This window comes from Dipodomys merriami, unplaced genomic scaffold (genome assembly GCF_024711535.1).
Source record: "Dipodomys merriami isolate MVZ:Mamm:240054 unplaced genomic scaffold, mDipMer1.0.p SCAF_31, whole genome shotgun sequence".
Lineage (NCBI taxonomy): Eukaryota > Metazoa > Chordata > Mammalia > Rodentia > Heteromyidae > Dipodomys > Dipodomys merriami.
This window is the reverse complement of record NW_027204604.1, coordinates 10,361,286-10,382,135: the sequence shown is the minus strand read 5'-3', so window position 1 is coordinate 10,382,135 and position 20,850 is coordinate 10,361,286. Positions and strand designations below refer to the sequence as shown.

The following is a 20,850-nucleotide window of genomic DNA, read 5'->3' as shown; positions in this document are numbered from 1 at the left end:
GGGCTGGGGACATGGCTCAAGTGGTAGATCACCTGTCTAGTAAGCACAAGGTTTTTAGTTCAAATTCTTTTACCATAAAAAGTTCAATTTCTGGGCTGGGAAGGTGGCTCAGTGGTAGAGCGCTTGCATGCCTGGGTTCGATTCCTCAGCACCATATAAGCAAAAAGAAAAAAGTCAGAAGTGGCGATGTGGCTTGAGCTGAAGAGCTGAGGGACAGCGCTCAGGCTCAGAGTTCAGGCCCCACGACTGGACCCCCCCCCCAAAAAAAAAGATAAGTAAAATGAGCCTTTTCTCAAGTACTAACTGCACTGACAACTGAAGAACAGAAAGGCCAGTCAAGGTTAACTCTAAACCTGACCTGGACCTGGTATAAGGGCCTGACAAGCCAGTGCTGCTGAAATCCTCCCCAAGTACCCACCAGGTGTGTCCCCTATGCTCTGACTGTGGTTTACCATAGCTGTCTGCGCCATCCTCTCTGTGAGCCCTTTGAAAAAGAAAATACCCTACACCTGGGACTATCCCCTCCCCCATTCTCAAAGGCAATCCCAGATCCAGCAACTCAGCTGACAATCCAGAGTGCTGGTCTATGGCTCCCTCTGCTGTCGGATATGAGGAACTGACACCAACAAAAGCACAGGGCCACCCATTAAACATATAGGAAGCCTTTAATTTCGTCACCATAAACATTAGACTCTGATTGCTCACGTAAAGTATAAAATATTTACTCGGCTAAATAAATAAGACATAACATTATTGCAAACGGCACTTAAGCCCCTGAGAGCTAAGAGCTCCTTGGCTCTTGCAGGGGGTGCTCCTGAGTTTGTGTGAGATTCCAGATGTGCCCTGGGGACTGAGATGGACAAAGGCTCGAGGAATCACACTTGTGCTTCTGGTCCTGCAATAGCCCCAAAGAGAATAGTGGAGCCCATGGGGGTGGAGGGGGGTCTTAAGGAGGTGGGGGACAGTGACTTCATTGGGCCTGGACCGCCAGGAAGAAGAGGGAAGTCAGTGAAGACAGGCTGGGTTGTGAGGAAAAAAGGGGCTAAGGATGCTGCTGAGACTTGCTGGACCCCCTCCATTCTCCCTTAATACCACAGCCATGGGTAACAACATGTGGGAATAGAGCATCCTAGGCCTTGGGCTAGGAAGTGTGGGGCAAGCCTGTTATCCACGGAGAAGGGCATCTGGCAATGGTCAGCCCCATGAGCGAATCCAGCATTTCCAGCTCCTAGAAACCGACCCAGAAGAGCTGGGAATGGATTTTCTTCTGCTTTGTTAAATAAATAAGTTAAATATTTAAAGGCCCATGTCCTCATGATGGCAACCCAAAGACCAACATGCCAGGTCCTGATAAAAGGCTGGATGCAGGGGAAGCTGCAGAAAGGCAAATCCTGTCCAATCCTGTCACAAGGACAAACGCGGGGGAATCTGCAGGAAATGTGGGCTTATCAATGGGGAAGTTTATTCACCTGCCCACAAATTCCTTCTCTAGGCGGGTCTCAACCAGGAGCTAGCTATTCAAGTTAATGCCGAGCCAAGGCAGTCCACCTGCAGAGTCCTGCATTCAAGTGCATGGAGCTAATCAAATGCCCTGCCTTTCTGGCCTCTGCAGAAGACCAGACTGAAATCCACTTGGGAACCTGCTAGTCAGCCGGCCATAGAGATCAGGAAGTGGAGAAAAGGGAAGTCCCAGTCCCCATCTGTGCAGCTATACACCTCACCGCCACCGGGTGGCAACAGAGAGCCGCACCACTTTGGCAGTATTGGAAATGAAGGCCAGCCTGGCAGCCCTCCTGGGGGGTGGAGACCCAGTCAAGCAGGACCTCCACTCAGAATGTCCCGACATTCTACACCGAGTATTTGGCCAAGTCGCTCTTGTCAAATACTACCTGTGTAGCAAAGTAAATAGCGACCAGACCCAAGCCTGCAGCCGACACCATGTAGGCAGTGACGGTTTGGCTGAGTTGGACAATGGAGCCCATAAACAGAGACGGGGCCACCTGGGACAGCAGGAAGGCACTGTCCAGGATGGCAAGGTCCAGGCAGATGCCTCGGCCAGGAATGACCCTGGCCTCGGTCGGTTCTACCACCACCACCCGCATGGAGACATCGCAGGCGGAGGCCCCACAGAGCACTGGCGGAGCTGGTAGCAGGCCACCGGCTCCGGCACCCACGTGGCCATTGGGGAAGGGAGCACCCGACTTGGGGCCCGGCAGGAAGCTGGTCGTCAGGCTGTCCTCACTGCTGCCACCTCCCGCGTCCCCTCGATATTTGGGCAGGAACACCTGCAGGGTGGAGGTAAAAAAGAGGGGTAAAGCCGGGTGTGGACTTAGGCATTAGAACCCCAGTTGTAACAACAGGCCCTAACTCCCTCCGTGCCAGGGGCTGGAAACCAGAGGGCTTTCATAGAAATCAGGAAACTAGCCGGGCAAGGTGGCTCACACCTGTAATCCTAGCTACTCAGGAGGCTGAGATCAGAGATCAGAGGAGGGAAGTTCAAAGCCAGACTGGGCAAGAAAGTCCGTGAGATTCTGATCTCCAATTAAGTACCAAAATGCCAGAAGTGGAGCTGTGGTTCAAAGTGGTAGAGCACTCACCTTGAGCAGAAAAGCCCAAGGACAGTGCCCAGGCCCTGAGTTCAAGCCCTAAGACCGGCACCATAAACTAAAAACCAGGAAACTGAAGAGACTTTGCTTGGTTTGGAAACTCGAATCTAGTTTTCCTGGGAAAGGCAGGAAGCAAACTTAGGTGGGAAGAGCAGGAAGAATGAGACAGCAATGAGAAGACAGGCAATCCATGTGGGGAGCTTATGATTGGCCCAGACACCCCCACAGCCCACTGCTGTCTGGCCCTCTGACTATGTGGACATCTTTATGGCCCTGCAGTCCCATGCCCCGGCTGGAGCTGCTGCCTGCAGGGAGCTTTTGGGCTTCAGCCTTGGGCCAGGGTGAATCTAGCAGCTGTGCCAGGGGGAAGGGGAGGAACAGCAGGGCTCCCCCACCCCCTCCTCCTCTGGAAGCTCTTAACTTCCTGCTGTGTGCTCTATCCCCCTCACCCCTGTCCTGGCCTCCGTGGCCTGGGGCCTCCTGTTGAAGGACAAGGCCAGGCCTTACCCTGCACTGTCCGCCTTGCTAGACAGTGTCCACCAGGGGGCTGAGGGCATGGCTGAGCTCCGGGAGCTCATCCTATGCTGTCTAGCTGGCAAAGGGAAGGCAGTGTGCCGGGCCAAGTCTGCCCTCAGCTGTCCTGCAATGGGCCTCCAGGGACCTCACTCCCCCCCTACCCAGGTTAGACCATTAAGGCCACAACCTGGGGACAGACATGCTCTTCCCTACAGAGAGCTAATTCCAGCCTGTCCCCCAGTAAGACCTCACAGACTTGGGCCTCTCTGGACACCAGCCTCCAAGCCCCCCACCCCCACCCCCCATGCCAAAGCAGAATGCTAGGAGACATGGGTGACAGTTATGGGAGCCACCATGTTCTCTTTGCACCCAAACCTCAGCCTTGCTTCCCACAGCCCAACCCTGCAGCTGACTGTGGAGCAAAGCAAGCTCCTACAAAGTCATCGGCCACCTGCTCAGGTCCTGCCTGGCCCCCACAGGGGCCGTTAGGCCGAGCAGGAAGAAGGCCTCAGTTCAGAATGTCCAGCAAAGCAAGCTGGGCTCAGGTATCCAACTAGGGTAGGAGAAGGGGCCAGAGGCAAAAGGAAGATGCAGGAAAAGAAAAGAGGGTTAGAAGAGGGCGAGAAACTAGAAAAAGAGGGGCGAGGGGGCTTCTCCCATCTCTGCAAAGTAAGCACAAGGTTGCCTGTCCCTGGGAAGGTGGCAAAAGCCAGGCTTATTCCTGCTGCTCCCTGCGGCAGCCGGCTAGGGCCCACAAGCCATCCATCAGATCCAGACCCTGCCCGGGAACAAGCCAGGCCAGACCAGGGCTTCCGCGTTTCCTGACTCTTCGGGATTCCCAGTGAAGGACTCTGCATTTCCTGCAACCATCCACTCAAGTGCTTTGTAGTCCCACCGCCAGGAAGTGATTCCCAGAATCTAATCTACACTCTTCTTCCGCAGCCGCAAGCCTCTGGCCCAGGCTGAGCTGGGCTTCCTCTCGGATGGAGAAGACTTTCACGACTTTTGGCAGACATCATCAGGCTGTGGGCTGGTCAGCCTCCCCGCTACTCCCGGAGCCCCACTGGCGCTGGCCGGTGTGAATACCTGCTTCTCTCGGTGGTAGAGGGAGGCCAGGGTGTAAGGCAGGATCTGCAAGGCTGAGAAGGTGAAGCCGGTGAGGGCGGCTGAGACCGTCACCACCGCCACGCTGCGGGACAGGCACGTGGCACCGGCAGCCACGGGAAAGGCCACCACACTGGCCAGGTAGACTGCCCGAGTGCCGAAGCGCTGCACCAGCCGGTCCATGACCAGGGAGAAGACCAAGGAGATGGCGCACTGCAGGAAGAGTCCCAGGCTGCCCATGCGGATGCCTGGAAAGTAGAGAGGCCGGGTGAGGAGCCTGGGCAATCTGGGGTGAGCTGGGGATGAGGGGACTCCTCCCCCCGCCCCAGCAATGGGAGTCTAGATTCCTCCACCAGCCCTCATCCAACGTGGCCAGAGGAAATGCTCCATGGAGGATGTACAAGAAGCCTCAGCTCTGGGGACAGGAAGGCAAGCTGGCCTACTAGAACACCTAGTGTGGAGGGCCCGGCCTCCTTACCCCACTACCCCACATGGTGGCTGTCATGCAGGGAGGTTGGTTGGAGGGTCAGCAGTGGGTAGAGGGCACACAGAAGCTGGGATCAGACAGACCTAAAGTCTAAAGTCCAGCCTCTTCATGGATCGTGTGTGTGTGTGTGTGTGTGTGTGTGTGTGTGTGTGTGTGTGTGTGTGTGTGTGTGTGTGTGTGTGTGTGTGTGTGTGTGTGTGTGTGTGTGTGTGTGTGTGTGTGTGTGTGTGTGTGTGTGTGTGTGTGTGTGTGTGTGTGTGTGTGTGTGTGTGTGTGTGTGTGTGTGTAGACTAGAGTTTGAACTCAGGGCCTGGGCACTGTCCCTTTGCTTTTTTGCTGAAGGCTAACATTCTATTACTTGAGCCATAGCTCTACTTCCAACTCTGTGTATGTGTGTGTGTGTGTGAGATTAAATGGAAATAAGAGTCTCATGGACATTCCTGTCCAGGGTGGCTTCAGATCACCAACGTCAGATCTCAGGCTTCTGGGTTGCTAGGATTATAGGCATGAGCCACTAACGCCGCCTTGGCTCCCCCTGGATCTTAAATAAGCTCAGCCTCTGTCTATCAGTCAGAGTGGCCTGAGGCCCTGCTGAGACTTTTTCCATGGATAAAGTCTTTTCTGATGGGAAAGTTGGGGCCCAGGGTGCACAGCCACCAACCCAGGCCCAGGTTGGGAGTCTCTCCCAACTGGGGAATACGTCCTTGGGAAGGCAGCCCCCACAGCAGCCTTCTCTGGCTGCTGAGGCCTTACCTTCATCATAGTGTCTCCGGGCCTCCGTGCCTGGCTCGGCCCTGGGCACACCCTGGTATAGCCCCTCACCCACGAAGTCCGTGTAAAACAGTGTGAAGGTCATGAGCGCCATCCAGCTGCACAGCTCGGCCACGAAGAGCCGGCGCAGGGTACGAGGCATGCGGCAGCAGAGCTGGTGTAGGCGGGGAAACAGGGCACCCAGGTTCTGGAAAGCCAGGCGGGCACGGCACGGGCAGCAATGGGGTAACGCCGAGGGGGGCGACAGCCCTTCTGCAGGCTCGGGTGGACCCAGCACGGCCTCCTCTGCCACAAACAGAGTGGCCACCATGCAGGTGAGGAAGATGAGTGTAAGCAAGCCAAAGAGACACTCCTCCTGGGTGCCTAGGTAGGGGCCCAGGATGCTGGCATCCCAGTCAATGGCGGGCAAGAGGTAGCCCAGGCAGCCCCCGAGGCTGATCATGAAGGCATAGACGGAGAAGGCCTGGCGACAGTGGTCCGGGTCTCGGAAAAGGTCAGAGAGCAGCGCCTCCAGTGGGGTGAAGCACACCTGCCCACAGAAGTCCAGCAGCCCCACACCCACGATCAACAGGGCCAATTCCAGGGGTCTGGTATCTGGGCACAGCAGCCCTGCCAGCCGGCCAGCCCTTGGGATGAGAAAGAGACTCAGCAGGACACCCAGGGACAGGGCCCAGATGAAGGGTCTCCGGCGGCCGTAGCGTCCACGCCATTGGTCACTGGCTGAGCCCAGGAGCGGGACAGAGACCAAACCCAGCACAGGACCGATGCCTGAAAGACAGACAACAGCATGTCAACGGCTGGGACGAAGCCTGGCTCCCTGGGAAGGATGCCAGCGGTAATTCACGCGATGGGCCAGCTCTGAACTACAGACGTTTGCCTCTGGTCTTTATGGGGGCTCTCCCGTTTTCTCCTCACAGTACAACTATTGCAAATGCCCTATATTCAGCCAGGGAAACTGAGGCACGACTATCTGAGAGGTGGCATTTATACAAAGGCACAGAGATGGGGAGAGCAAGGGGCAAGGCTTCAGCAGGCAGCTGGACTCCAGACCTGGACAGAACGGGTGTCACAATGGTGATCACTTGCCTTCTGTGATTTCTTTTGTCAGTCCTGGGGCTTGAACCCAGGGCCTGGGTGTTGTTCCTGAGCTCTTTTGCTCAAGGCTAGTGCTCAACCACTTTCAGCCAGAGCTCCACTTTCAGTTTTCTGGTGGGTAATTGAAGATAAGAGTCTGACAGGGGCTGGGAAGGTGGCTCAGTGGTAGAGCACTTGCCTTGCATGCTTGAGGCCCTGGGTTCGATTCCTCAGCACCACATAAGAAAAAAGCCAGAAGTGGCGCTGTGGCTCAAGTGGTAGAGTGCTAGCCTTGAGCTGAAGAGCTGAGGGACAGCGCCCATGCTGAGAGTTCAGGCCCCACGACCGGACCCAAAAAAAAAAAAAAAAAAAAGAGTCTGACAGACTTTCCAGCCTGGGCTGGCTTTGAACCATGATCCTCGGATCTCAGCCTCCAGAGTAGCTAGGATTACAAGTGTGAGCCACCAGCGCCTGGCCTTTCTGTGACTTTGACAGAATTCATCGACAGCATCAGGAATCCACAACCTGTCTTGTCCCAGGACTGAAGAGCCCTGGCTGGTAGAGCCTGGTGGAGTCCCAGCCCTGCTAAGCTCTGAGCAGGATTACAACCTGGACTCATCTCCTAGACCCCTTTTGCCTTTTCTATAAAGCGCCTAAGTCCAACACGCTGGGGTGAAAAATAGAGATCAAAGCTGTTACCACATGCCTGCCCCACCAAGCTGGAGGCCAACAGGTAGCTGACACAGGCTCTGAGCAGCTCTCCAGACAGAGGGCCTGGCTGCCTGGTCCCCCAGGTGTGAGAGGGAGGGAGGGGGCGTGACTCACCCAGCACCATGGTCATGAACTTCTCCTCGACCCCCACCTCCAGCAGCAGGGGTGGCACGTAAGTGATGCCAGCAGCCAGGCACACCTCCAGGCCGAAGGTCAGCAAGTTGACCAGCAGGAGCTGGGCTTTCCGATGCCGAAGCAGGCGGCTCACCCACAGCCTCTGGACCATGGTGGGCCCGGCGGGAAGGGGAGGAGGGTCTGTTCACACTCTCCGCGGCTGCTCTGTCTCAGCCCTGCTTCGGAAGCTGAGGCCTCTCCTCCTTGCTGCCACCGACTGCCTAGGATTCAGCCCGACGCCCATTTCTGCCAGTTCTCTGGGGCAGGTGCAGTGTCTCGGCCCGGGCTGACCACCGGTGGCCTGCAGCACCTCGATGGGGGCACATGTCATCACCGCTCAGCTCCTAAAGGGCAGGACAATCACAGGCACGGGAGTCAGGAAGGCTGGCTCCCTCCTTCCCAGCCAATAGTGTGGCTGGACCCTTAGGTGCCACCCCTAGCTGCCCAGTCAGGAAGTGTGTGTGACTGCTACACTAAGGCTGACATAACTAATGTGATAAAATATGAGTTTTTAAGCCTCAGCACACCCCAGAGCGGAATGTAACAGGTGTCAGTTGCTTTCTATTCTGGAACAGCTCTGCAGTTACCTTGCCTGCTAGGATGGAAATCAAAAAGTCAAGTCAAAGCAGCTGATGTGCCCAGGTCTGGCCAGCAAGGGTCCCCTGGAGACCCTGGGCCAGGCTGCATTTGTTTGCTTTTCTCTCCCCTTCCAAAGCTGGCTCTGCTCAGTTCCCCTCTGTCACCTGCTGGCCAGAGCCCCCACCCCCACCCCATGGCTGCACACCGCAGTCTCCACCCCTAGGACAAGACTGAGGAGAAGGGAGGAAAAGCTGTGGTTTGTTGGGTTTCAACCTGTCACCCAAACACACCGAGGGCCTCAAATCTTCTCAACTTCAACGTTCCTGGGGAAGAAACAGTCGACGCCCACACAGGGCCGTCCAACCGTGACAGGGCGGTCGGCACTGCCAGGTCCCGGGAGCATGAAACCACACCACCTGGCAGCACAGGTGGTGACGCCAATGACCCCCTAAGCTGGCGGGGTGCCCACCACATCCCGGGCAGCCTTTCCCTCTCCTGGATGGCTCCACTCTCTGCAGAGTAGAGTTCTCACCATTTAGCCTGCCAAGTGGGCTTCCCAAGTACAGGGGGTGAACCATCATATAGGGGTGTGTGTGTGTGTGTGTGTGTGTGTGTGTGTGTGTGTGTGTATGCACGCACACGCACATGCGCACCCATGCCCATCCATCCACCCATGCTGTGCCCCCAGCCGAGTGGCCTCAAGGATCTGCCTTCCTAACATCAGCACCTGCTGCTAAAGATAAGTCAGCTGTGGAGAAGGGGTACAGAGAGCAGCCTCCACACACATTGAGGCTGGTGTTGAGCCACTGGAGCCACACCTCCACTTCCAGCTTTTTGCTGGTTAATTGGAGATAAGAGATTTGTAGATCAGTCATCTGTCAGGACTGGCTTGGAACTAAGATCCTCAAATCTCAGCCTCCTGAGTAGCCTGGATTACAGGCATGAGTTGGGGAGGGGGACAGGAAGAAGAGGCCTAATAAGATAAAAAGCCCCAATGTGTCTTTGACCCCCACAAAAGAAAATAAAAAACCAGAGGCAGCGGACAGGGCTTCCCCCCTCTCCTGGCTGCACGAGTCTCCCCCTTTTTCCCCAATTCAACCCCACAAGTGATACTGAAGCACAGCAACAAGAGAGCAGGAGCAGAGATCACAGTGGCCAAGGGCTGGCTGGCTCCCATCTCCTGAGCCGGGAAGAACAGAACCACCCCCCCTCCCCCTTTTCCACCCATCCCCTCTGCCAATCTCAGTTTTGCAAGATAAAAGGCATAAAAGGCGCTTCAACTTCTTTTATCTTTTCAAGTAACACCAAGCCCCATGGGGCCTTGCGTGTTACAAAGCGTGTCCTGGGTGCTCTCTAAAGCTGTGTGCTTCAGAAAAATCAAGCGGCCATCAATCCCGGATAAGATCGGTCCACTCTGTAACGGCCAAAGCTCTGGGGCTTTGGCAGCTGGTAGATCAGGAAGGAAGAGATAAGGCTGAGGCAACAGGCAACCTCCAACTGCAAGTCCCCAGGCTTTGCAAAGGAGGAGAGGGGACTCTTACAGGAGTGGTCAGGAGGAGGGGGTAAAATACTGATCCACAACATCCCCCAAAGGAAGGCACTGGTACCAGACCTCAGTCTTAGCTGGACTGCTGTAGGTTCAACTTGAGCACTACCCATCCTCCCAGAGGGCAAGGGAGGAGGGACGCAGGGACCCAGGGGCAGAGCTACCCAAACTAGAGGAGTGGGCTGTGGGGTGGCAGCTTCCCAGGCCTTGCCCTCTCCACCCTCAACACTCGCGCGCACAGCACTGTGATTAAGAGAACAGGTCCTCCCTGAGCAAACAGACTTTCACCACACTTGCTCCCATTCTCCAAGAGTTGCCACCCCCTCCCGTTCGGAATAGATTCCAGATCCCAGCAAGCCCTGAATCACCCCCCCACCCCAGCCCAGTTCCCTGTCCTCTCAACGAGAGCAGGACCTTCTGAGCCAACGGAGGAAAGGAGATGAACTGTCCCCCATCGTCCTACAGGCCAGTAGCTTCTGGAGAGCCTCCTCCTTCCTGGATTGCCTTTGTCCCACACGCACACCCCACCCAGGTTTTCTACCAGATACCTGAAGTCTGGAAGGAAGTGGGCTGCTCCCAGCTCTGCCCAGCACCCCTCTCTGTTCTAAGGCTGCAGCGCCCGTCCTCCCTCTTTTCCAATCTACTCTGTCCTGGGGGTCCAGACACTCTTGACAACCCTAGACTTAACTCTTCCAAGCCCAGAATTACCTGAGGAACTCCAAGCTCAGAGAAACATTCTCCCCGCCCAAACCCCATCCCTCCCCACTTCCTCCCTGCTCCAGATCCTCAGGGTGGAAGAGACTACTGCCTCCCTGAGTGAGCCAGCCCCTCTAGGGCCTTCTTCCCTGGGGCACCAAAGAAGTCCAGGCTCCAAGAGGTCAGAGAACAAGCAGTCCGGCACCACTTTCCTAGCCCAGGGCACATTTCTCAGCACAAAGCTTGAAAGCCACAGATCTTGGCTGCCTCCACCACTCTGCCCCGTGTCCCCTCCCCAAGCCTGGGGAGCTAGGACAAAGTCTAACTCTCTCCACTCCAGTCCCAGAGACCCTCTGGACCCAAATCCTCCAGCCTTACCACTCCAGAAGCAGTACCCGTCTGGTAAACAGAGGAGAAGGCAGGAAGAGGAGGAAAACAGAGGGGCTGACCCCTGGGAAAGGAAAGCAGGGAGCCACCTTCTCCCAAGTTCCAAACATCTCCCCTCTTCTCTGGGCACCCCAATAGTTAGACAGCCAGAAGCCCAAGGGAAACCTAAGATGTATGGGAACATTCCCTGGAATACCTCCCGCGGCCCCCCCCCCCCGCCCCTCCCACACCCTTCATCCCTGGGGAATGGAACTGAAGTCTCCAGGGACAAGGGAAACGTTTACCTTCTGAGTGAATGGATGGGGCTGGAATGTGGCTTAGTGGTACAGTGCCTGCCTAGCATGCATGAAGCCTTGGGTTTGAGTCCTCAGTACCTTATACACAGAAAAGGCCAGAAGTGGCACTTTGGCTCAAGGGGTAGAGCCCTAGCCTTGAGCTAAAGCAGCTCAGGGACAGCGCCCAGGCCCAGAGTACAAGCACCAGAACTGGGGGGGGGGGGGGGGGGAGAGAGAAAAGAGAAAAAGAGTGGATGGCTGTAGGCAGGGGTTGGGTGTGTTAGAACTGAGGACAGCTGAAACCCAGCTCTCCTGGCCCCCACCCCCACCCTGCACCCTGAGCCAAACCCCAGCAGCTACTTCTTGGGCTCAAAGGCAGCAAGCGGCTTAGAAGGACTCTCCTGGCCCGGGATGGCACACTTCAGATCGGACCCCAAGGGAGCAGGCCATGTGAGGAAATCAAACTGATCAACAGGAACAAACTTGGCCTGAACTTTGTCCAAAATTCAAAAGACAGAGTGGAGGAGGCGGAGAAAAAGGCGACCCACACCCACCGCCCGCCGGCTGGAGCCCTCTCTCTCTCTCTTAGCTCCCTAAGGGAAGGGAGGGTCAGAAGGAGGCATAAAGAGGCCTTTGAGGGCTGTCAAAGGGGCTCCTGCCACCCCTCTCTGCTGAGGTGGAGCTGGGGGGGGGGGGCAGATTCCCTTCAGTGACAGGCAGAGACCAGAGGGAGCAGGAGTGGAGGGCAGCCCCCGCCAGGGGCCAGTGTCAGGCAGCAATTCTACGGGCTCTTTATGCGAGGCCCGCGTCCCCACACCCCTCCCAGGCACATCAAACGGCCGCAGCCCCCACCCTGACCCTGCCAGCACCGCGACCCCGGCCTTGCCTCCACTCACAAAGACCTGGGCCGTTTCTCACACGCTCCTCCAGGGCGGGAGACACTGAGCATGCTCCGCCCTTCACAGCCACCCGCTGCCCTCCCCAGAGGTGGGGAGTCCAGCAAAGGAGCCTTGGGGGTGGGGGTGGGGGGTTAGCCTCTGGCAGGCAATGACTCAGCTGAAGGAAAGGGGTGGGGTTACCATGCCAAGACTGCCAGATCTCAGCATCTCTCCCTAAGCTGAACTCTCCCGGGCTGCGCCCAGCACCACCTCAGGTCTGGCAGTTCAACGAACCCAGCACCCCATGCGCTATCTCCTTGCCCCAGTCCCCAGAGAACCATCCAATGCCCAGGCTTTGCCTACTGAGCCTGGCACACTGCACTGGGCCCTGCTGGCCGGCGGCGTTTATCTCAGGGGGTCCTGCGTTGCGAGGCCAGGCAGCCAGGAGGTCTGGAAACCAGTGCCCTCCAGAAGCTGAGAGCCCCACACCCCAGCCAGGAGAACGGGGGGGGGGGGGGGAGGGCAGCGTGGCAGGAGGTTCATTACCTTCCAACAACATTCAGTCTTTGATTGTCTGGACTCAAAGATTTCCGAGCAGGGAGGCTCCCGGCTTTCCCCCAGTCCTAACAGCGCTGGCATGAATAGCTGAGCCCCTGAGCTCCGGGGCTCCCCAGAGGCCTGAGAACACCCACAGAATGCAACCTCTCCACCTCCAAGGAACCCTAAGAAAGAGCCAGGGCAGAGCAGTGAGGGAGGGGTTGCCCCACCCCAGGCGGGCTCCCTAGCTCTGGCCTCCCCCGGGGCCCGGAGGCCAGGGATTTAGAGTTCACCCCGCTGAGCTGCCTTTTCTTCCTTGGGACTGGGAGCCTTCTGCTTAGCAGCTTGTCAGAGAGAGTGAGGGGCTACAGGCCGGGACACAAAGGGGGATTAGGGAGAAACCTCTCGGCCTGCAGAGTAATCCATCAAACTCACTCCGGGCTGCCAGCATCAACCCCTTCCCACTCAATTCCCCTTCCAGCTGCTGCTGGCCCCCCCACCCCTCTGGCTCCTGAGCCCTGTCACTTGGGGCAGCAAAGAGAATCCCAGGCCCTGGGAGGGGTAGGGGGGGGCAGAAGGGGGCACACCACAGACACTGGGAAAAGGGCAACGGCTCCCTCCCCCCTCTCGCCCCCAATGTATGAAAACCCAACAGGTGGCAGTGGCTTGGAGGAAAGTTGCTTTTGTTGCCCTGTCTCTGAGCCCCAGAACGGCTTCAGAAAGAAAACAAATGCCTAAGGAGATTGGGGGAAGCGAGGAAGGACGGGCAGGGGCGGGCCCTGGCACTGATCTCCCCTCCTGTCTTCAATGCAGGAACAGGGACACTGGGGCTGGCTGACCCGCACCTTGGCTAGTATGTCCTGGCCAGCCTCAGCCGAGGCTGAAGCGCCCTTCCCCAGGGGTCTCTTGGCCATCCTACAGGAAAGCTTTTGGTCACACAGAAGCGCTTTTGGTTTCCAGGGACCTGGACCTCCTGGCCAAACTTCACGTCCCACAACAACTGCTCCCAAAGTCCCACATCTAGGCATGCCCTCACACTAGGGCAGGAGCCTCATCCAGGCCAGGGGAAGCGAGAGCCTCTGAGTGCTGACATCTCTGAGCCCTGGAGGATTCCACGGGGTGACGGGAGTTGGGGAAGCAGCTGGAGCTGGGTTTGCATGCCAGCCTCAGTCCTTAGAACTGCATAAGCTGTGACTTGACCTCCCCAGCCTCAGTTTCCTGTGTGCAATTAACAGCAGCCAGCCTGGCTGGGCCACTTGCATGCCAGGCACTCTTTCCAACTGCCTTACTCCCCATCTCCACAGATGTGTAATAGGTTTAAGAGGCAGGTGGACACCGAGGGAGCCCAAGAGTGGGACTATCTACTTCCCAAACAAGGACCGACCATTCCCTTTTCTCCCCTCCATGCCCCTCTCCCAGCAGCCCCCAGGAGCCAGAGGAATTCCAAGAATGTAAAGGCCTCCCCAGGTGCTGGCCCCAACAGGTGAGCAGAGGTCAATGCAGAAGACTCACCAGCCTGATATGAGGAGGCTAAGAGGAAGTTGGAGGATGCCATCAATGTCCAGTCCCTGGGAACAATAATCCTAAGGCTGTCCCCACCAGCGGCCCAGCATGTGTCCAGCATACACCTCGTAACAACTCATGTTACCTTGCAAGGGAGGTATAGGACTATTGAGTATTCCTATTTCACAAAGCTGGAAAAAAAAATTCAGTCTCAAAGAACTTAATTAGCACACCAAGGTTGTAAAAATAAAAACAAATATCTGGAACCATTCGAAAATTCCACAAAGCACTTTGAACTAGGAGCCAAGGCAGTGCAGTTCTATTTCAGCTGTGCAGCCTGGACAAGCCATTTCACCCCTTTTGGACTCAGTTTCACACCTGCAGATGAGAGCGAGTCTAGATCATGTCTGAGGATCTTTCTGTGTGTGCAATCGATCAGTGCCTCACACTCATGCCAGGCCTCAGACAGGGCGCTTCCCATGGACAGGTGCCCACTCACAAAGCCACATGGCCTCCCAGACATGCTTGCCACAGCCATGAAAGTCATCCCCTCCGGTCCCCCCACACACACTGCACAGTGCCAAGGGTCAGCGGTGGCCTGAAACCCAGCCCTTTCTGCCCATGGGACCACTGCAGGCAGATAGATCTGCCCCTCTCCCTCCTCCCTGCGTTGGACTCTGTTCCCTCGGAAATGTGTAACTACCTTCTTTTTCTCCTCGCAGAGTACCAAAACCTCCCCAGAGTCTGGGAGGGAAAGGGGACTGTGGAAAGGGAACAGTCTCCAAGCCACTGGCAAATTCTCCCCCCCCCCCCCCACCTCTTCCTCCAGCCTCTGCACTGTGAAACCCGAACAGCCTCCCTCCCTCCCTCCCTCGTGGTAAACTTGACCCTTGCTAGTCAGCCAGGCAGGGTCAGCTCTCCCCATCCAAGCACAGCCAATCCTGGTCCTCAGCCTGGCCTTCGTTGGGAGGTGCCGTGCACACGCGCGTGCGTGTGCACACACAGGAAAGAGGCCAGGAACAGAGTGTGTGGGACAAACCCTAGATGAGCAATGCCCCCAGGCGGAAGGCCAGGTGTGGAGGCTGATCCCAGTTCTGCATGCCCCACCTCCCAGACTGCAAATGGCAAGGGCTCTACAGTGGCACCTGCCCCAACACCCTCAGGTCTGGAATTAGCCCCAGTCACACTCAATTCTGTGGAGGTATATTCTTAATAGCATTCACTCAGCCAGGCTTGGTGATGCATGCCTATAATCCTAGCACTCATAGAGGGCAGGAACATGGCAGGTTTGAGGCTAGCCTGGGATACATAGTGAGACCCTATTTCAAAACAAAAAGAAAGAAAACAGAAATAAAACTAGCCACTCAGGAATGAGCTAGGTGAGAGGAAGGCTTTCCACGCCCCCTGCTCCCGGCTTCAAAGACTATTAACAAGCCTGATTTGCTGTCTCTTGGAGGAAGCATACCTCAGTGGGCAGCCAAACCACCCCTAAAGGAATGTCACTGAATGCTGAAACCAACACACTCACTCAGCACTACCCATTATGTGCCAGCACACATAAAGGTCCTGGGGGTACAGAAACACCGACTGTGGCCCCAAGCAGCAGGAGAGAAATGCAGTAAAACGCAACCGGTGTGCAATGAGATGGTACAGGTGCTGAGACACGAGTCCACGGGGCAAAGCCCGAGGTGGGAACATGGTCAGGGCTGAGGCTCAAAAGGTTAAGGTAGGCACCATAGAAGAAGGCTAGAATCTGCAAACACCAAGGCCCTCAGATTTCCAGCCATGCCCACCCCTCCTGCGGCCGCCTCCCCAGTGAGGTGGATGGGAAAGCATAGGAGACCCCAAGACACAAAACTGTTCGGATCTCAGATCTGGCCTGGATATCCATGCAGCCTCGATGAAATGGCAAGATGGAGGACTTCCTCAGCACAGGGCTGGTTTAGTATTCCCAAGTGGTCACAAGCTGCCTTTACTTCCCCAACCTGACCGCCTCTGCCCTTCACCTGAACCGCATCCACTGTGAATTCCAGGCCACCACCTCCCGGGCCTTATGGAACCCAAACTGTCCAGGATCCTCTTTCCCTTCAAAATCTGTGCTCCACTACCCAGCACTCCTCAGGGCTGGACACAGTACTTGGGCCTTTGGTCTGTGGTTTGCAGTCCTTCCCTTTACCACAACCTCCCTGCAAGCCCTTCTGATCCTGAGGTTGGGGGCTCAGCAGGTCTTTGGATGAGGCCATCCCGTCAGCCAAATGACCTGACCAGTGAGCCCAAAACTCAGACAAGATCACCCTCAATTGCCTGGGTACGCAAGCTCTCTCTAGTGACAGGAGCCATGAGTAGAAATCTGCATTGCCTCATCTCTGGGCTTGGATAGTATTTGCCAGCTCAAAGTACACTTGTAATTAGAGAGGCTTTGTGGGGTGGGAACTCAGAGGACACAGCAGGACAGAAGACCTGTGGCCCCGGCTAGCTGCTCCTGAGGGCCTTCAGTCAGTCTGGTGACCTAGGGAATCTGAGCTATGAGACCAGAAGCTGCCTCTCACTCACTTCATGCTGACTCAACCCAGTCCCCAGTCCCTACCCCCACTCCCAGAGAGTGACCTCCAAAGTTAAAGGAAGAAGAACAAACAAATCTATTGAGTACCAGATCTAGGCAGGCGCTTGGCTAAATATGTACATCACATGAAATCCTCCCTGTTAGCTTGCCAGATGGATATTATCTCCATTTTACAGATAAAAAGACCAAGGCCGATGAGAACTGGGGTGGGAGGAGGAATTAAGCCTCTCACAACCACAGGAGGAAAGACAGACCACACAGTAGAGAAAGGATTGAGCAGGAAGTGCTGGCCAGGGATCAGGACCATCCCGTGATCGCTCTGTCACCAGCCCCTGCCCCCAACAGGGACATTTAATACACTGGACAAAGCTCAACACTCCAGCTCTATTGCTCGGAGTCAAGTGGCATCAGCATTTGAGACACTGGGCCTGGTACCAACTGGTCCAGCCTCCACCCTTGCTGTCCAGAAAACAGGGCCACTGACTGTTCAAAGAAAATTAAGCTGGGCTTTCCTTCTAGACATGGGAGTGCAGCATGAAAGATCCCAAGATCTAAGGAAGGAGGACAGAGGAGAGTCCCCAGTCTTCCTGGAAATACCAACGACCCTCTCTACATAGGAAGAAGCCCTTAACTTCTCTGGATAGAAATTCACCATCAGTGCATAGAGCCCTCCTTCAAAGTGTACAGAGCAGCCCTCATGAAAGACAGGCACAGGGCAGGGGGCTCTGGAGTCATCATTCTGCACAATTCTGACAGAGAGAGACTAAGATATCCAGGCCTTGTTTGTTCTTTCCATTGGAACACAAGTTCAAGTGCAGATGTGTCATTCATAGCTCTCTTATGGTTATATAGGGCATCATTCCCTTGCTAAGAACTCTGGTGTCTAAGCTAAACCACAATGATGGCCTCTATTGTGGCCAAATAAGAGCAGTTGACATTTATCAAGCTCTTTTTACAAGCGGCCACTGTGCTCCGAGGTTTATCTACCTTAGCTTATTTAATCTCGCAATACCATGAGGTGGGTACTATTATACTCATTTTACAGAGGAGAAAGCTGAAGCTCACGGAAGTCAAATAAGTTGCACAAGAGGAAATGGGATTCAAACGATTTCACCACAGCCAACTCTCAAGTATTTGAACCAACTCCCCAAAGTCCAGGAACCCTTGCTAACAAAGAAAATAAAGTTAAGCACAAACTTTTTTTCTTTTTTAAAGCAGGTGGCTCATGCCTGAAAATCCTAGCTACTAAGGAGGTTGACATCTGAGAATCCCGGTTCAAATCTAACCTTTCCAGTAGGAAAGTCCGTGAGACTTTCTCTCATCAGAAAACTGGAAGTGGAGATATGGCTCAAAGCGTAGAGCAATAGCTTTGAGCAAAGAGCTCAAGCACAGCACCCAGACCCTGAGTTCAAGCCCTATGACCTGGGGGGCAGGTGGGGGGAGGAAACAAGGCCCCAACCAGCCATGATAGCATGATAGCAGACACCTGTAATCCTAGAACTCAGGAGGCTGAGGTGGAAGGATCAAGTTCAAGGCCAGCTTAGGCTACATAACAAGACTGTTTCAAGAAGGAAATCTGGGCTGGTGCTGTCCATGCATTCACGGGTGATTGATACAATAGTTAATACTAGCTAACTTACTATACTTATTACATCTCAGGCATATAGTTACATGTTCTACATATATTATTTAATAAAGCTATAATTTTAAACTGTTATACAATTACATATTTATAAGCAATATTTCTATTTGATGTATCTTGCCAATAAATAACAAAGCCACTCAGTAGTTGTGACCATTATCATCCAACCTCAGTTTCAAGCAGAGTTACTGAAGGAGCTAGTGGATTGACCATGTATAAAGCTAGCTTTCTAGCTGACTGGCTCACACTTGTAATCCTAGCTACTCAGGAGGCTGAGATCTGAGGATAGCGATTCGATGCCACACTGGGCAGGAAATTATGTGAGACTCTTGTCTACAATTAAGCACCAAAAAAGTTGGAAGTGGAGCTGTGGCTCAAGTGGTAGAGCTCTAGCCTAAACTGGAAAAAGGTAAGAGACAGTGCCCAAGCCCTGAGTTCAAGACCTAGTATGGGCATAAATAACTAAATAAAGCTAGCTTTCGGAGTCAGAATCTTCATTCATCTTGTGTTAGCAAGTTCTAGAAGGTAAAGTCTGGGTTAACCTCACTTCCAGGGTCCTCAGACCAACCCTCCTTGCCTTTCTGTCTTTTCTCTCCAGAGCCCAGGCCAGACTGAGGGGGTCTCACTTGGCACCTGCATGCATGCCATCCACTACAACCCAGTGGGCTGGTGGGGGCACAGGGGACCACCCAGGCTTCCTGTCCACTCCTCCAACACCAGGAGAGGCACCTGGGGACCTCAGGGTGATTCAGGATGCCACAGGAAAGCTGCCCCCAGCACACGCCCACTAAAATTGGGGCCTATATGGCCACAGCTGTATTTTTATCTTCGGACTCATCCGGCTGACTCAAGCTCCGTTTTCTGAGCACTTTTAGAATAACAGTCCTGGTTCCAGGACAAGCCTGGGGGGTGGGGGGGGGGATGGAGAGGAGATAAGGAAGGAATAAGAGGATGAAATGGATCCAACAAAAGGGTCTGTAACCTTATATTATGGCCCACTCACTACCCAGGACCTGGTACTTGATGGATTTCTCCAGGCTTTCCATCTGAGCCCCAAGCTTCGGGCAGGTGGCTCCAACACCAATCCTGTCCGGGCTCTGAAAAGTAGATTTACTAAGAACTAGAGGAAAAGAAGCCAGAAGCCTGGGGCGGGGGGGGGGGGGGGGGTGTAGCGTAGGTGCTCACCCCTACCCCTGAGCAAACCTTCCAGGAGCCCAGCAAGGGTCCCTCTGAGCTCTTGGTCTAGTGGCAGTGGCGCATGCAGACTTGGGGCAGCAAGTAGCAGCTGGGCTATTCTTAGTCCCAGCTCTACTGGGATTGGGTCTGTGTAACAGCTGAAGGACAAGTCCTCCCCAGGTACCACCATGCCAAACCCCTCCCTCCCTCTCCCCCCCCCCACTCGGGCCCCTAGGGAAAGGAGGAAGCGTGGGGAATGCCCCTGGCCTTGAACAGGTCAACAATGCGCGTTGGGAAGAAAGCGGCTGATTCAGAGGTCCAAGGAAAGAGTAACTCACGGCGCCCCACCGCCGGAGGGGAGGCGGGCACCCGAGCAGGACAGAGCCTCCGCTTTCCCCCCCCCCCCCCCGCCCCGGGCTGCTGCCGCAGGCCACGCCGCGGCCGGGCCGAGCTCCGGGAAGCCGCGGGCACGCCCAAGTGCACACCTGTTTGCCATCCCCACCTGGGCCTCCCGGGGAAACCGGAGACCACCGCGGGCTCCGCTTTGCCTTCGCAGGGGGCGGGAGGGGGGGCAGCCCAGGCGTAGATTGGGGGTACAGGAGCGCACCCACCCCGGCCTCTATCCACCCAAGCCCGCCCCCCCTTCCCTCCCGTCTTTCTTTCTCTGCCGAAGCTGGCCAAAGCCGGAGCACCCCCACGACGTCCCGGCCCCGGGCCCCTTTCCCAGCTCCCCCCAACCCCCGAGCTGTGCGCGCCGCGGTGACTCACCCTGCCCCTTTCCGCCGAAGCCCAGACAAGGGAAGAAAATAAATGCAACTTTCCAAAGAAAACTCTGACGCGGGAGACGGCACCGGGAGCGAGCGGCCGATCCCACCCGCGGCCCGCCCGGCCCGGCCCGGCCCGGGGCTCCCCGCCCACCCCGCCGCCCCGCCCGGCCTGGGACGCTCGGTGGGGCCGGGCGCCTCCACCCAGCCCGCCCTCCACGGAAGAAAGCGCGCTTCGGCGGGCACCCGATCGGGCACCCGGCAGCCGGGGAGGGGGGTGGGCGCGCCCCGGTGCGCCCGCAGCCCCGCGCCCTCCTCCGGGACTCGCGCGGGGCTCGGCGCGCGGTCCCATCCCGCGGAGCGCAAAACACGCGACCCTGCCGAGCCGGCCCCGCAGCGCCCCGCCCGTCCCCGCGCTGGGCCACCTCCCCCATCCCGGTTCCCGGGGAGAGGAGGGGGCGCTCTTCTACCTGGCCGAGGCGTGCGCTGTCACCCGGGCCGGCGCGGGCCAGCTCGCCCCCCTCCGTGCCCCCACGCGCGCCAGCCGGCGGCTTTTAAATCTCCAGGTTACTCGGCGGGGGGAGAGAGCATGCGCGCTGGGGTTGCCAGGAGGGAGGCGGGGCGAGCGGGGCAGAGGTGGGGGGTGCCGCGAGGGGGGTGGAGGGGTGGGGCCGGTACCCGAGGGAAGAAAGCGAGCGGTAGGTCGCAAAGCTCGTCTTTGTAACCCGGGCGGCCGCCGCCACGATGGACAACTCCCCCCTCCCCCCCCCCCCGTGGCTCCCAGACGGCCCTGTCATTACCTTGGGCCGCGCATCGCCCCCTCTGTCGCTGCCACCCGGGCGTTTAGGTAAAAGCCCGCTG

At 56.4% G+C, this 20,850-nt stretch overlaps 1 protein-coding gene across 3 annotated transcripts; it reads right to left on the bottom strand.

The window, feature by feature from the left end:
• Positions 1-646: 646 nt before the first annotated feature.
• On the bottom strand, positions 647-20,554 carry Slc45a3 (solute carrier family 45 member 3). 3 transcript variants are annotated; one of them, XM_070041669.1, is made up of 5 exons: positions 20,460-20,554; positions 7,384-7,787; positions 5,467-6,252; positions 4,209-4,474; positions 647-2,285 (listed from the first exon to the last, which is right to left on the bottom strand). In XM_070041669.1, exons 2-5 carry the CDS (start codon positions 7,553-7,555, stop codon positions 1,848-1,850), a joined length of 1,662 nt encoding a protein of 553 aa, XP_069897770.1. In that variant the 5' UTR covers positions 7,556-7,787; positions 20,460-20,554; the 3' UTR covers positions 647-1,847. The 3 variants fall into 3 exon arrangements, with proteins under 3 accessions (XP_069897770.1, XP_069897771.1, XP_069897772.1); XM_070041670.1 differs by lacking the exon at positions 20,460-20,554 and adding an exon at positions 19,994-20,096; XM_070041671.1 differs by lacking the exon at positions 20,460-20,554 and adding an exon at positions 14,548-14,622.
• Between the last annotated feature and the right edge of the window lie 296 nt (positions 20,555-20,850).

What these genes read in the sequence shown, in the direction of transcription:
- Slc45a3 (XM_070041669.1), bottom strand. Translation starts at nt 7,555, where the DNA reads ATGGTCCAGAGGCTGTGGGTGAGCCGCCTGCTTCGGCATCGGAAAGCC. An exon ending in CCGGAGACACTATGATGAAG is followed by an intron (nt 4,475 to 5,466) that starts GTAAGGCCTCAG and finishes TCTACTTTCCAG; the next exon opens with GCATCCGCATGGGCAGCCTG. An exon ending in TCTACCACCGAGAGAAGCAG is followed by an intron (nt 2,286 to 4,208) that starts GTATTCACACCG and finishes TCCACCCTGCAG; the next exon opens with GTGTTCCTGCCCAAATATCG.